The sequence below is a fragment of the Urocitellus parryii genome, chromosome 6 (genome assembly GCF_045843805.1).
Source record: "Urocitellus parryii isolate mUroPar1 chromosome 6, mUroPar1.hap1, whole genome shotgun sequence".
NCBI classification, from domain to species: Eukaryota; Metazoa; Chordata; class Mammalia; order Rodentia; family Sciuridae; genus Urocitellus; species Urocitellus parryii.
The window spans coordinates 3,042,093-3,054,848 of record NC_135536.1 but is presented as its reverse complement, the minus strand read 5'-3'; the positions used below and the strand labels follow the sequence as shown (position 1 = coordinate 3,054,848).

The window sequence follows — 12,756 nt, the reverse complement described above, 5'->3', positions numbered from 1 at the left end:
TGAGTCGCCGGTGAGGGCTTCTGTAGTGGCTCCGCCCAGCAGCCCAGCTAACTGTCTCCTTTCTCCCTCATCTACTATAGGTGGCCGAGAGTGGCCCGGCCCGGGAGCCTCTGCCGCTGCTGGAAGTGCCCCCACGCAAGAGGCTGCCCTCGGGGCCAGACCAGGACCCATGTGGCAGCCGCCCGGCGCCCGAGGGCGCCGGGGCCGGTGCAGAGCAAAGCCACTCGACCAGCGGGGGTGGCTGGTGTCGACACTGCCACACGAAGCTCGTGGAGCTCAAACGACAGGCATGGAAGCTGGTCAGTGGACCTGGGACGCCCATCCGGGTAAGCGATCCCTCCCCAAGCTGTTCCCTCTGTGGAGCTTGGGGGACCTTGCGGCTTGGAGGGAGGCAGGGTTCCACACCAGGTTTGTTTTCATTTGCCCCTCCTGGGCCTCAGTTTCCCTGTCTGTAACACCATGTATGAGCTGGGGCTGCTCATTCTAAGGGGGAGCTGTGTGGGCCAGAGAGAGTTGGGCGTGGGTTTCTTTCCTAGCCATAGATGTCCCACAGCTGGAACCTCTCTGTTTGGGAGGGGGAAGAGAGAGAGCCTGCTGGCAGGGACTCCACCCAGGGCAGGACAGCTCCTGCCCTGCCAGCAGCTAGAGGTTACTTGGTGCAGTGTGGCCCTGGGGGCACCTGGGCCCGCAGCCAGGTGAGTCAGGTGTTGGGAGGGCATGGAGGCTGAGATGGACAATCCCCCCTCCCCCCACAGCTTGGTTTTTGCCTGCCGCTCACCGGGTGTCATGGGTACAATCTGTGTGTTCCTCTCATCTGGGACTCTGCCTCTCAGGCCAGGGCAACCCATGTGGGAAGTGAGCTGCTGGTTCTGGCTTTCCCAGGCTGCACTGGTGCTTGTGGGGAGAGGGTTCCACTGGGCTTTCCGGCCAGTGGGCTTGCCCCCCGCCTGGAAGGAGCTGGCTCCATTGTTCCAGGGAACAATGCGCCCTGGAAGTCTGCAGGCCAGGGAGGTGGGGGTCTCCAGAGGAAGCTGAGAGCCTGACCTTCAGTCTTTTCGAAGAAGTTTCTGGGAAGTCCACATAATCCTCATTGAATCTAAATATAGTTCTTCACAGAGACCTGTGTAGTCTGGGGTGTGACAGCAGTGGAGAGAGACAGGACCCTGTGTCCTTCTGGGCCAGGGCAGGACGAGGCAGGAGCCAGGCTGGTTTCTGTCCTGGGTGCCCTCTCTAGGCCTCGAGGGGTCAGCCAGGGGTGGGATGCTGCTGCTTCTTTCTGTGGCCCTGGGGAGGGGGACCTGTGGGCCTACCCTGGGTGTGGCTGGACACTGCAGTGTCCACTGCCCTGAGCAGGCTGCAGCCTTTGCCAGGCTCTGTGCCCCAGATGGTCTGGATCCAGCCAGCAGGCAGCAGGGACCTTTGAGGATCCCAGAGAGGGCCATTTGGGATAGGGTCCTGAGGGCTTCAGGAAACCTAGGCCAGAGAGGCTTTAGTAACTGACCTGGTCTCCCTCTCTTGCAGTGGGCTTTGCCTATTGCCACTGCCTAGGCCCAAAACATGGTCCTTGGCCAGTCAAGAACCTGGTCTGGCTGGCCACAGGTGGGCTGGGGGTGCTAGCCCTGGTCCAGTCTCTGATAGATCCCTCATCTAAGGGGAACCTCCCTCATCTGTTTCTGCAGACAACTAGTCAGCAAAGCCTCTGACCACTCATCTCCATGTTCCCTGAGCTTGGCCTTTGACACTGGCCAGTCCTCATCAGTGCCTCTGGCTTGGCTTTTAGGAACTCTTGCTTTGGGTGTCCTTGTTTGATCTTGGTGGGGGGAGGGAGGGAGGTGGTGAAGGGGCAGCCTGGTGGGTTGCCTTGAGCTGGGGCTCCCTAAACCGGCCTCAGGGCCCTGCCAGGGCTTATCTCCTCTGGCTCCTCAAAGCCCTCATGCCAGCAGACGGCTCCCGTAGGCAGGCTTGTTGAGAGCTCTTGGCTTTGATTTCCCATCTGTAACATGGGGCTTCCTTTGTGCCTGTGATTTCACGGGTGTGGCGGGGCAGGGTAAGCCTTATACCCCAGCTACTGACGAGACACAGGCTTGGGAATCATTCTGTGCCTGGGTCTTCGGGGGCCCACGGGTGTTGGCATAGTGGCTGGGGCCTTGCTGGCTGGCTTTCGGCCTGCGTTGAAGGCCTGCCTCCCTTTGCCATGGTGTGGCCTTTTCTCCCTGCACCTCCTTGGTTTCCTTGTCTGGGCCTGCAGGGACCTCATGTATAGGACTGTGCCCTCGGCCCATTTTGAGCCTCATACCCTCTCTGGGTACCAAGTGGAGGGCATGCTCTCTTTCAGCCCAGGTTGGAGCTGATCTGAGAAGGGCCTTGGGCCCTGGATGTGGAGAGGCAGTCTCTAGGATGGCCCCCACTGTGCCACCTCTCCCAGGCCTCATGTCCCAGGTGACTGCTTCAGGATCCTGCTTGGCCTGGGGTCCACCTGTTGACTGGCCTCCTGTGGCCTCCATGGGCCTTTTCTGGCCCTCGGAACCTCATGCCCCCTCCTCCCAGACCCCCAGCCTCCCTGGGCAGAAGGCCCTGCTGTCATGCTGCTCTGATGTTCTGCGCCTCTTCCCAGGTATCCCGGCCTGTGAGGATCCCTGAGGGTCTTGCGGCACAGTGACCACCACTTGTAGGCTGAAGCCAGGCCATTCCTCTTCCTGCCACACCTGAGCTGTTACAGAGAAGTGGTCCCCAGGTTCCACCACACCCCTTTCTTTGCCTCCATCCCAGTCGAGGGTGCCACCCCCAAGCAGTAGTTCTGCCAGGGGAGGCGTGGGGTCCAGGTGCCTTGAAAATGTTTGTTGAATGACTGAGTGGCCAGCACAGTGGGGGCACAGCCAGCCACACCTCATGTGGTCACCTTGAGGCTAAATTCTGCTTCTGTGTTCCCCAAGGTGACAACTGCTATGGAGGGTGGCAATCCCTCTGCCCGAGGAAGGATCACACCCCGCTGCAAGGGGGTGGGGTCCTCCCAGCTGCTGCCCAGATGTGTTATTTAGAGGTGGCGACTTCTCCAAAGTCCCGATGACATTTGAAATATCCATATCAGTGCTTAGTTGCTGATCGCCCTGGTGGGGACATGATCTGTTCTCATGTAGCTCCCCAGGTCCTGAGGGGGCTCATCTCTGCAGGGTCTCCTACTCTGCCTCCCAAGGGCTCCAGTCCCCTGTGGGCACTGGAATTGCCCACCGGTGTGGTAGTCCCTGCCCCTGGCCTGGTACTGTGTGTTTGATGTCCAGGTTTTCTCCAAGCAGGACAGTGAGCAAGGCCACTGGGGGCTCCAGTCCCTGTGCAGCTCAGCATACTGTGCCCTGGCTTGGGTGGCCCCTGTACACAGGGAGCCAGTCCTCAGGGGTCAGGGATCTGGAGCCTCTTGCTCTCCTGTGGCCAGGCCACTGTGGCCTGACTAGGGTCTGTTTTGCCTCAGTGGGCCTTGATCTTAGACTCCGGTGAGGTGTGGAGGGGTCCAACTCTCCATTCCTCTGTCACTTCACTCAGGATATCTTCAGCCCTCTGGATAGATGGGGAGTGTCTGTTTCCACAACCCCCATGTCTAGTGACACTGTGATTTGGGAGTCCTGAGTCTGTGGGTTGTGGTCCTGTGGAGGGCTGGCTTTGACTCATTTGATTTGGAAGTTTGCCCCCCAGGGTCAGATCTGTGCCTCCTCCCCCAGCTATGGGCTGCTGCCCTGGTTGTCTGGAGCATGGCCAGAGCTCCACCCGCTTTGGGGCCACCGCTGTGCTGCTGTGCTGCTGTGCTGGCGACCTGTGCCAGCCAGACGGTGTGTGCCTGGGGCTATGTAGGGCGGGGTCCTGGCGCCAGAAGTGGTTCCCAGCCCAGCCAGGTGTCAGCCCAGCCCGCGGCAGCCAGGGGAGGTGTGTGAGGGCCAGGCTTCCTGGGCTTGGCAGGCCAAGGACAGGGTGCATCAGCCTAAAGGGACCTGCTCCTGAGCTGGACTTGTAGGGACAGAGGCTCCGGGATGCTGAGGGGGACCGGTAGGGACTGGGAGGAGGTTGACCAGCCCCAGCCTCACTGTAGAGCCCCCATGAAGCCCTGGCAGCCCCTCCCCGCCCCGGGCTGGCTTTCTGTCCCTGCTCCTAGGTTTCCTTTGGCTTAGTATGGCTGGGACCAGAGCCGTCCTCGTGTCTGTCTTACTTGTGCTGCTGGCCTGGAGTTCCAGGGATTGGGTGGCCTTTGGGGAAGGGCTTGAGCTGAAGGGGCATGAGCGTTTGCGCTGGGGATACCACCTGGGAGCAGAGGTGGAGCCTGGGCAGGGGGCTGTGGAGCACATGCCTTGGGGGAGGGAATTGCTCAACGAGAGTCTGGCTGTGTCCAGACTGGGGCTGGGCGGTACTGGATGTGGTCCCCGGCCTCACTCTCTGCTGAGGGCTAGAGGGATGGAGGAGGCTGGCTGGAGCTCACCTTCATACCCGGGCTGCTCAGTCATGGCTGGAGCTCACTCTTGTACCTGGGCTGCTCAGTCAAGCTGGAGGGGTTTGGGATGGTTTGGAGCAGGCCAGGGAAGGAGTCTGGGGCCTTCCCAAGCCGCCCTCCTGTGTGCCCGCAGGGTCTCATACTTGGAGTCAGAAGAGCTGGTGTGTGTCTTAAAGGCACAGAGAGCAGAGGCCTTCCAGGAGGCTCACAGCAAACCTCTTCAACTCTGGAAACCACATGAGGCTTTTCTGTGTCCCTTCTGGGAACAGATGACTCCTGTGTTTCAGCGGTGACTGTCTCCGTGTCCTGGTTTTGTTTTTGATTTACACTGTGTAATTCTTGGAAACCACAGCACAGTCTTCGTGCAAGATGGAGCGGGCTGTGAGTAGCTAGTGTAGAAGTGCACTGAGTGCTCACACCTGTCTGGCCCTGGGGAATGGGAGCCTGTGAGGGGTGGGGCCGGAGGCTGGGCTGTGCCCTGGGGGTTCCTGCTGGCAGCTGGGCTGGGAGGTCTGGCCACACCTGCCACTGATCTCTGGTTTGAATTTCTACTGAGGCAAATGCTGTGCCCAAGGACTCCCCTGGGCAGGTGGAGCCTGGGGTGGGACCCAAAGGCCTCAGTTTGCCCATCTGTGAGCAGGGTGTTAAACATGGTGGAGTTGTTACTCGTGTTCCTCCAAGGGGCACTTTCCCCCGGGGTGTCACTCTCGTGCTTTTGCAGATGGACACCCTGAGCTGTGTCCACCTTTCCAGGGCAGCACCTGTCAGGAGCAGCTCCTTGACCTGAGCTGGACCTGAGCTGGCTGCAGGGTGCCTCAGAGCTCTGTGGCAGGGCTCCCAGTCATGTCTGCTTTTCATCTCCAGGGAGCATTCCTGCTTCAACTGGGGATGACACCAGTCACTGGGCCCCTGGGGCTAACGGATTTACAGTCCTGCATGGCCCAGTGCCAGGCCTCGTGCCTGCTGTGTCCTGCCTTGGATGGATGTGCTTACATGGCCATGTGCATTATTAGCCTCTGACCCCGGTGATGGAGGCCAGCTTGAGCTGCTTCCTGTTTCCGGTGGAGCGTGCCAGGCGCTGGCCTGTGCCTGGACCTTGCTCTGGGGCTTGGGCTGCAGGGTGGACCTGTTCCTATTGTCCATCCCTGTATTCTCCCCACCTTGCAGCCTCCGCCACAGCGACAGCCCAGCTCTGCCTTCCAGTCCCACAGCCAACCTGACTAGAGCCTAGGGAGTCCCAAATCATTCCAGGTTGGCCTGCTGGGCAGCCGCAGGCCCCTCCTACTGTTGTTCCTGGGGCTCCCCAGTCCCCACGCCTGCCCCCAGCTGGAGATCTGGGAGACTGGGAGATCTGGCTCTCAGCCTTTTCCTCCAGGCGGGAAACGGATCTGTGCTTGAGGGGGCTGCCCAGTCAGCTTGGCCCCAAGACAGGGGTCGATGAGGAGGAAGCAGGGGTTAGGGCTTGGCAGCGGGGGCCTTGGGCTTGGTTTGCACTCTAGCTCTGCTGCCCAGGCTTTATGTCTGGAGGTGTCTTGGCCTCTCTGAGTCTCGGCCTGTAAAGGCGGCATATATTCATGGTGGCCAGAAAGCAAAGTGACCACCTATGGAGGCAGGAGGCTGGGGCCCACTGATTGTCGAGAGGTGGATGGTTGGCCAGGGGTACCTAGCAGTGGCGTGTGGGTATTGGATCTCTGGAGTGGTGCCCATCTTCTCTGTTGGGTGTGATGAGAATAGGGGCTGGTGGCTGGGCTGGGCTGGGTCCTGTGGATATGCTCCCCTGTGGACCAGGAGGCCCCATCTGGCAGGTGAGCTGGGCAGGTGGGGAAGGCCAACGCTTCCACCAGCCCCCAGACCACTGGTGCTGTGTGGGGCAGAATGGCAGGTTGCCAGAACCCCTGCACTTATCACACTGTCCTCACGGAGCAGGGAGGAAAAGGCACCAGGTGTGACCCGTTGAGGCCACAAGCTGCCCCGCATGCGGTGGAGCCTGTCGCCTGGCTTCTCCTCCTCGGCTTGTGCCTGGACCAAAGAGCAGTGGGCCCTGGGGGAGCGGTATGGGGAGGTGCAGCTCGTGGGAGGTTAGAACGAGACCCGAGACCCGTGGAGAGATGAAGCGAGTCTCCAGGGGGTGGGAGCAGTAAGAGCTCTGGGGACTTTTAAGGGCAGTGGGTTGGGGGATGGGGCAGCCAGGTGGGTGGCAGTTTTGCAGTGTGGCTTGCAGTTGCAGGGGCCTAAGGGTCCCAGGAAGCCTTTTGTGAAGGAGCTGCAGCTGAAGGCCTTGCCTATTGACCCAGCCTTGGGTTTTCTGGGGGGTCATATTGGAGGGGACTTGTGGTCAGGACAGATCTGTGGTCACCCACACATTGTCATCTCCTGGTGTCTTCCCAGGGGTCCTGGGACCTGCTGGGAGGGAAGGGCTGATTCAGATTCTGCACATGCCCCTTTCCTGCTGCCTCCTGGGGCTTGGAGCTGAGCCAGAGGCACCTCCAACCCTGGCTTTGGGGTTGGCCTGCCCATCCAGGCTGTGAGAATCTGCTGTGGCTCTGAGGGTGGTGTTTCCCTGCTGTCCAGGAGTGAACAGCCAGCAGGGGCCTGTGCTTGGCCCAGTCGCTACAGATTGCATGGGGGTGGGGGGTGGGGGGTAGGATTGAGTGCAGATGCAACTCTGAGACCCTGTAGTACCTCCACGGGGTGGCTGGTGTCCTGATGACTTGCTGCCACCCCACCCAGACGAGGCCATCCTTGTCTGTCTGGCCTTGGGCCCCTCAGGGCTCCCTGTGCTCTGCTGGAGCATTGGTGGAGAACAGGGGAGGCCATTGAGGGAGGAGGGGAGCTGGCCTGTGCCTGAGAGGTCCAGCTGGTCTGGTGCCTGGCAGAGGGCCCTGGGGATGGCGTGCCGGTCTGTGCTGGGTGGGCCGGGCCACATCCTTGGCTTGGCAGAGAAGGATAGCCTGGGTTGGCCCAGAGCCCCTCTGATGAGCTGCAGATGGTCAGATGGAGGGTCTGAACCTTTGATGAGGTGCTTGGCGAGTGTTGGGGTGCAGGACAGCCACAGCTGGCTGCCAGTTTCTAGGCTGGAAAACTGAGCCCTGTCTCCTGGCTGCCTGTCCCAGCAGGCTGCGGGAGACACAGGACTGTCCTCAGTAGCAGGGCCTGTTAGAGCAGCCATCGGCCCCATGTCCGGGTCCCTTCCTGGACCTGTTGTCAACTCCGGAAACGGTGGCTGCACGGGGTCATGGCCCAGAGGCTTTGTTTGGGAAGGGAAGGGAGGACATGTAGAGGGGACTGCGGCTGTGGGGGCCTCGTGCTTGGCTGCCACTTGCTCACGCCTGACTGGTGGAGCAGGAGAGGGACCCCTGAGTCTGGGGCCTCTTGCGGGTGGGGGCCCTGGTTGTGACTGCTTTTGTAGTGGCCCTGGATCACCCAATGGTTCTGGGTCCCCCTTGAAGAGACAGGGTGGTGGGCTCAGAGAAGGCCTTCCGCGGAGGACACTGTGACTGCTTGGACCTGGACACAGCCCCCTTCCACCCCCCTAGTGGCCTCAGCTGGCGGAGGTCTGGTCTGCACCTGTTCTGTCCCCTCTCTCCTGGCGCTGGCGACAGGGCAGCCTCCCACATGGGAGAAAATGGAAGGATTACTTAAAGCAACCCAGAGACCCCAGAAGTGAAATGAAAGATGGGAAGATATCATTTCTAAGCCGGGAGGCTCCCTGACGCCCGTGGTGTGGTGGCTGGGTGGTACCCAGTGCTAAATTGAATCAAATGAAGAAAAACCTTTTCCAAATGCAAGTAAAATATCTGTTTAATTAGACTATAAAAAGAAAATTAAAAGTAATATTTTGCAGTGGGGTAATTACTGTCTTTCTGAAGGCATTGGGTTTCAAGGGGAGGGCAACGGGCCCGGGCCCTGTGATGGAGCTTTTGGGGCTTAAAATCCTGAACTTGGGCAGCAAGCCCTAAAGGTTGGGGTCTGTGGACACCTGAGCTGCCAGGGCGACTGGGCACGCAGAGCTGGCCTGGGGAAAGGTCTGGCTGGCTCTCCTGGGCTTCCCCCTCCTCCGCAGTCTGGGCCGAGCCCTCCAACATGCAGGATGTGCTGCTGCTGCCCTGGGCCCACAGAGCAGGCTAGGGAGGGAGGAGGTGGGGCTGTGGGGCTGCTCTGCCTCTGTCTGCCGGGGTAGCATCTGGGGTGCCTGAAGGGAGCAGCTGGTGCTGTGAGGACCCCTCCTTCATCCCCCGCCTCCCCATAGCCCTGCATGCCCAGGAGCTCTGGGCTGGGCTCCATCTCGGCCGCAAGGGGGTAGCCTCGTGGGTGGTGCAGTCTTGGTCCCTCTGGAGCAGGCTGGGTTCTGAGTGACCTGGGTGCTCTGCTCAGTAGTTCTGATGCTTCCTGAGCAGCCAAGGCTCCGGGATCTGTGCTGTGCCCTGCTGTCCCCTGGCCTGTTGGGGCCTGCCTGCCTCACTCAGCACCCTTGCTGCCCTCTCCTCCTCTCTTGCCTAGCCCCTGTCTCAAGCCAGGGCCAGCGGGAGTCTGGTGGTGAGCAGTGGGCCTGATGCTGTTCTAGGAGAGGGGCCCAGCCTGGGTGCTTGTGAAGCAGGCCAGCTTCGGGGAGAAGGTCCCCGGCTGAGCTGCCTGGTAGGGGCTGCCACCGCTGAGCAGGTGACCAGGCAGCCTCTGTGGTCTTCCTGGTGGAACCTGAGCTTGGTGAGCTTTCCCTGGACTCCATGGTTCTTCCTAGGGCCGAGCCCTGGATAGGGCTCTGAGTTCCCGAGGACCCCGTGGGATGGGGGCCTGGCAGCAGGGGCTGGGCCAGGGCTGCTCGGCTTGTCACCTTGTTTCCCACTCTCTCCTGGCCAGGTTGCAAAGGGCCAGGTAAGTTTGCAGGTCACCGAGGGCTCCCGGCCCTGCCCTGCACCTCGGCTTTCCTTCCTGCCACCTGCTCACAGGCCATGAAGCCGGTAAAGGGCTCCTCTAGAAGCCTCCGGCCTCAAGACAAGTGGAGGTCATCAGCCTGTCCCCAAGCCCCAGAACAAAGGGCAGTGGGCCTGGGGCCTCAGGCTGGAGCTAGGTCTGGACTGGCCACCTTTCCAGGTCAGTTAATGGCTCCAGCAGGCGGGCACTTCCTTCCCTTTCACAGCCTCCTGCCGAGTGGAAAGATCGGCGCAATCAGAGTTGGACTGCGAACAGGCCCCACTGCCCTCAGCCTGCAGCTGGGGGCTGAGGCCCTTGGCTCTGGGTGGAGGTCATCTGGGAGGGGACGCTGGCTTCCTGGTGTGGACCTGTGTGCGTCTGACTTCAGGGCCAGCTGCCCCAGGGCGATTTCTGGTGGAGCCTCCTTCCCTGCAGGGCTCCCTGTGGCTGAGCTCACTGAATTCCCACAGGGGTGCGGAGGGAGTGGGGCGCCGTAGGGGTGCGAGAGGGAGTGGGGTGCTGGCCCATCAGGACCAGACCTGCCAGGCACCTCAGAGCCTGGAGGAAATCCAGGCCTTTCCAGGGGCCGCAAGCCAGCAGGCAGCTCCCGCTGGGCCCGGCCAGGTCTGCCTTTGATCTGATGAGGTCTGCCTGGGGTCACATGTACAGGGCTTACCCTGTAGGGTGGGGTGGCACTGGAGACAAGGAGAAGAGAGACCCCTGCTCATGCTGGGCCCAGGGTCCCTCATCTGAGCTCAGCTCTCACCACTGTGTGCTTCCCATGCGTGGTGGACAAGGACCCCTCAGCTGCCACAGCAAATGAGATACACCTCTGTGGTGGCCTCAGCTTCCTCAGCTGAGAAATGGGAGTGTCTGGGGAAGCCATCGTCTCGTGTGGCCACTTCAGGAGCTGGATAGGAGCCAGATGTTGGAAATCCCTGGGGTTCTTATATGGCAGGGAGGCTCAGGTTGGGGACAGGCGGTGGGACTGGTAGAGTCTACCCACTGGGAAAGGACCCTGGGCTCTATCAGGGTGATCCCTGGGAAAACCTGGGGTGGCCATTACCACAGGTCGGCTAGGCTGGTGTTTGTCCCAGGGGCTGCCTAGGCCAGGTGTCCTATGTTTGGGCAGGCCCTTGATGGGGGTGCTGGCCAGCTCTGGGCAGGAGCAGAGCCAACTGGGGACGTTGGGGCATGTGGGAGGGGGCCACTGGGGAGCTTCACCCTGAGACTTGGCCCTTCCCTGACTCTTTGTAAAGGTGGCCCCCCAGAAGGACCCTCTGACTAGGTGGGGGCCTGTGGCTCCTCTGGCTCCTGTCCTTGCCACCTCTGGATCCACTCTTATGGCTAGGGACCTCCTGTGTCCCCAGCTCTGTGAGGGAGGGTGGCCTTGCCTCTGTCTGCTGCTGCTCTGGAGATGACCTCGCCCACCCGGGGTCTTGTCAAACGTTCTTGGTGCCCGACTTCATCCTCCAGCTGGCTGGAGACCTGGGGAGGCAGGGAGAGGGTCTCCAGCACTCTCCCACCCCACCCCACCCTGCCCGCCTGCCCAGTGAGGGAGGCTCCTATGGCCGTTCCCGCTGGCCTCCCGACCTGGGCCAGGCCTGGGCCCAGAGGCCGGTTGTCCAGGAGCCGCCAGCACGCCTTGTTAGCTGCGAGCTCTGAGGTTAGTGACGGCGCGAGAGGCGCGTGGCTATCAAGGGCACCATGAACCTCACTATTAAGTTCCAATAATTATTTTCCTGCTGGGCTTCTGTGGATGGGACTGTGTGGGGCTTATTAATCAGTTATGGATGGCTCCGTGGCCTGGCGTCAGCCCTCTGTGCCGCAGAGGTGAGGCCTGGGTGTGGGCTCTGCGCCTGCCCTCCCATCCCGGCACTGACTGAGCCTTTGTCCCTGGCTGTCCTCAGGATCCCTGCCTCTCTGCTCTGCTTCTTGACAAGCTGCCTGCTCCTGGGGTCCTGCCTGCCTGCCGCCCGGAGGCCGAGAGCCGCTGTGACGTCTGCACCATGCACCTGCACCAGCTCACGCGGGAGGCCCTGCGCCTGCTCCAGGCCCCTGCCGGCCGAGGGGACCCTGATGCCCCTCCAGGAGGCCCTGTGTCCCCCAGCGCTGGAACCATGAGCAGCCCCAGGGATGCCCCTGGACCAGCGGGTCCTGCAGGGAGGCAGCCCTCAGCGGGGCCTGACAGGAGGAAGGGGATGGCCTGGCCGTCTGGGCCCAGTGTCCAGGTGTCTGTGGCACCGGCGGGCCTGGGCGGGGCGCTGAGCACGGTCACCATCCAGGCCCAGCAGTGCTTGGAGGGCATGTGGAGCGTCTCAAGAGTCAACAGCTTCTTGCCACCCACCTGCCTGGTGAGTGTCCTGGGTGGGTCAGAACTGGGTCCTCTCCCAGGGCCCCCCACATTCAAATGCCTTGTAGGGGTGGCTTCTGCAGGGAGGACTGTGGCGTAGGGGTCCCCAGACCTTCCTGAGACCCGCATCGGGTGCCCTGGGGGGTGCTGGCTGCAGCATCCCCTGCCTCCTCGGGAGTGGCTGTCACCACCTTAGTCTTGCTCCTGAGGTCATGGGTGATGCTGTGGCCAACGGAGGGACCCAAGGTGTCCTGGACAGTTCCAGTCCTTACACTGGGTTGGGGCAGAGGGAGTGGCTCCCAGTGAGGAGCTGCCACACTAGGCTTCCCAGAGGGGCACGACTCAGGGGACAGGTCTGGAAGAGCCACATGAAGGATGGGGCCTCACCGGTGGCCAGGTTCCACGCCCACTGCCAGGCTGGCTGCTGTGCTCGGAGGAGGCCAGAGACTGTGTTGACTGGAGGTGTCCCAGCCCCCCTCCCACAGCCTTTCCAGGACTCTGGCTCCGCTGGAGCTGGCTTTGCTGCCCTGACCAGGGCGGGCTGCTTTCATGGAGGGACCAGGTGGTCAGCTGCATGGCCAGTGGCCATCTCTGCAGCTGCTCTTCACTTGGCCCTGGAGCCTGCTGGATGGAGTCTCTTTCCTGGGGGTCTCAGAGTGGGGGGGCCTGTTCCCAGAAGAGCACCCTGCATCAGCCCCACCTGACTTGGGGTCATTTCCAGGGACACCATGCCCTTAGTTGTAGCCACTTGCTTGTTGAGGACTGAGACAGAGGACCCTCCAGTGTGTGCCCAGTGTTGATCTGGGTTCCCCAGGTGGACAAAGCAGGAGGACCCAGCAGGAAGAGTAAATGGTCTGAGTGGAGCTGGAGCTGGAGGCCTATGGAGGGTCCCCCTGCATAGCCACCTGGGGTCAGGGCAGAAGGCCTTGCGGTGGCTGTGCCCAGTATACTTCCAGGTGACACAGGCCAGCTGCATGGGCTCTCCTGCTGGCAGTCTCTTAAGTGAGTAGGTGGGTCC

General features: G+C 61.5%; 1 protein-coding gene across 1 annotated transcript in view; it reads left to right on the top strand.

Moving 5' to 3' along the window:
- Positions 1-12,756, top strand: part of Kif26a (kinesin family member 26A) — a 34,172-nt gene that overhangs the window by 438 nt on the left and 20,978 nt on the right. The window contains exons 2-3 of the mRNA XM_026405552.2: positions 81-326; positions 11,296-11,739. Coding sequence (XP_026261337.1) covers positions 81-326; positions 11,296-11,739 — 690 coding nt within the window. The remainder of the gene's footprint in view (positions 1-80; positions 327-11,295; positions 11,740-12,756) is intronic.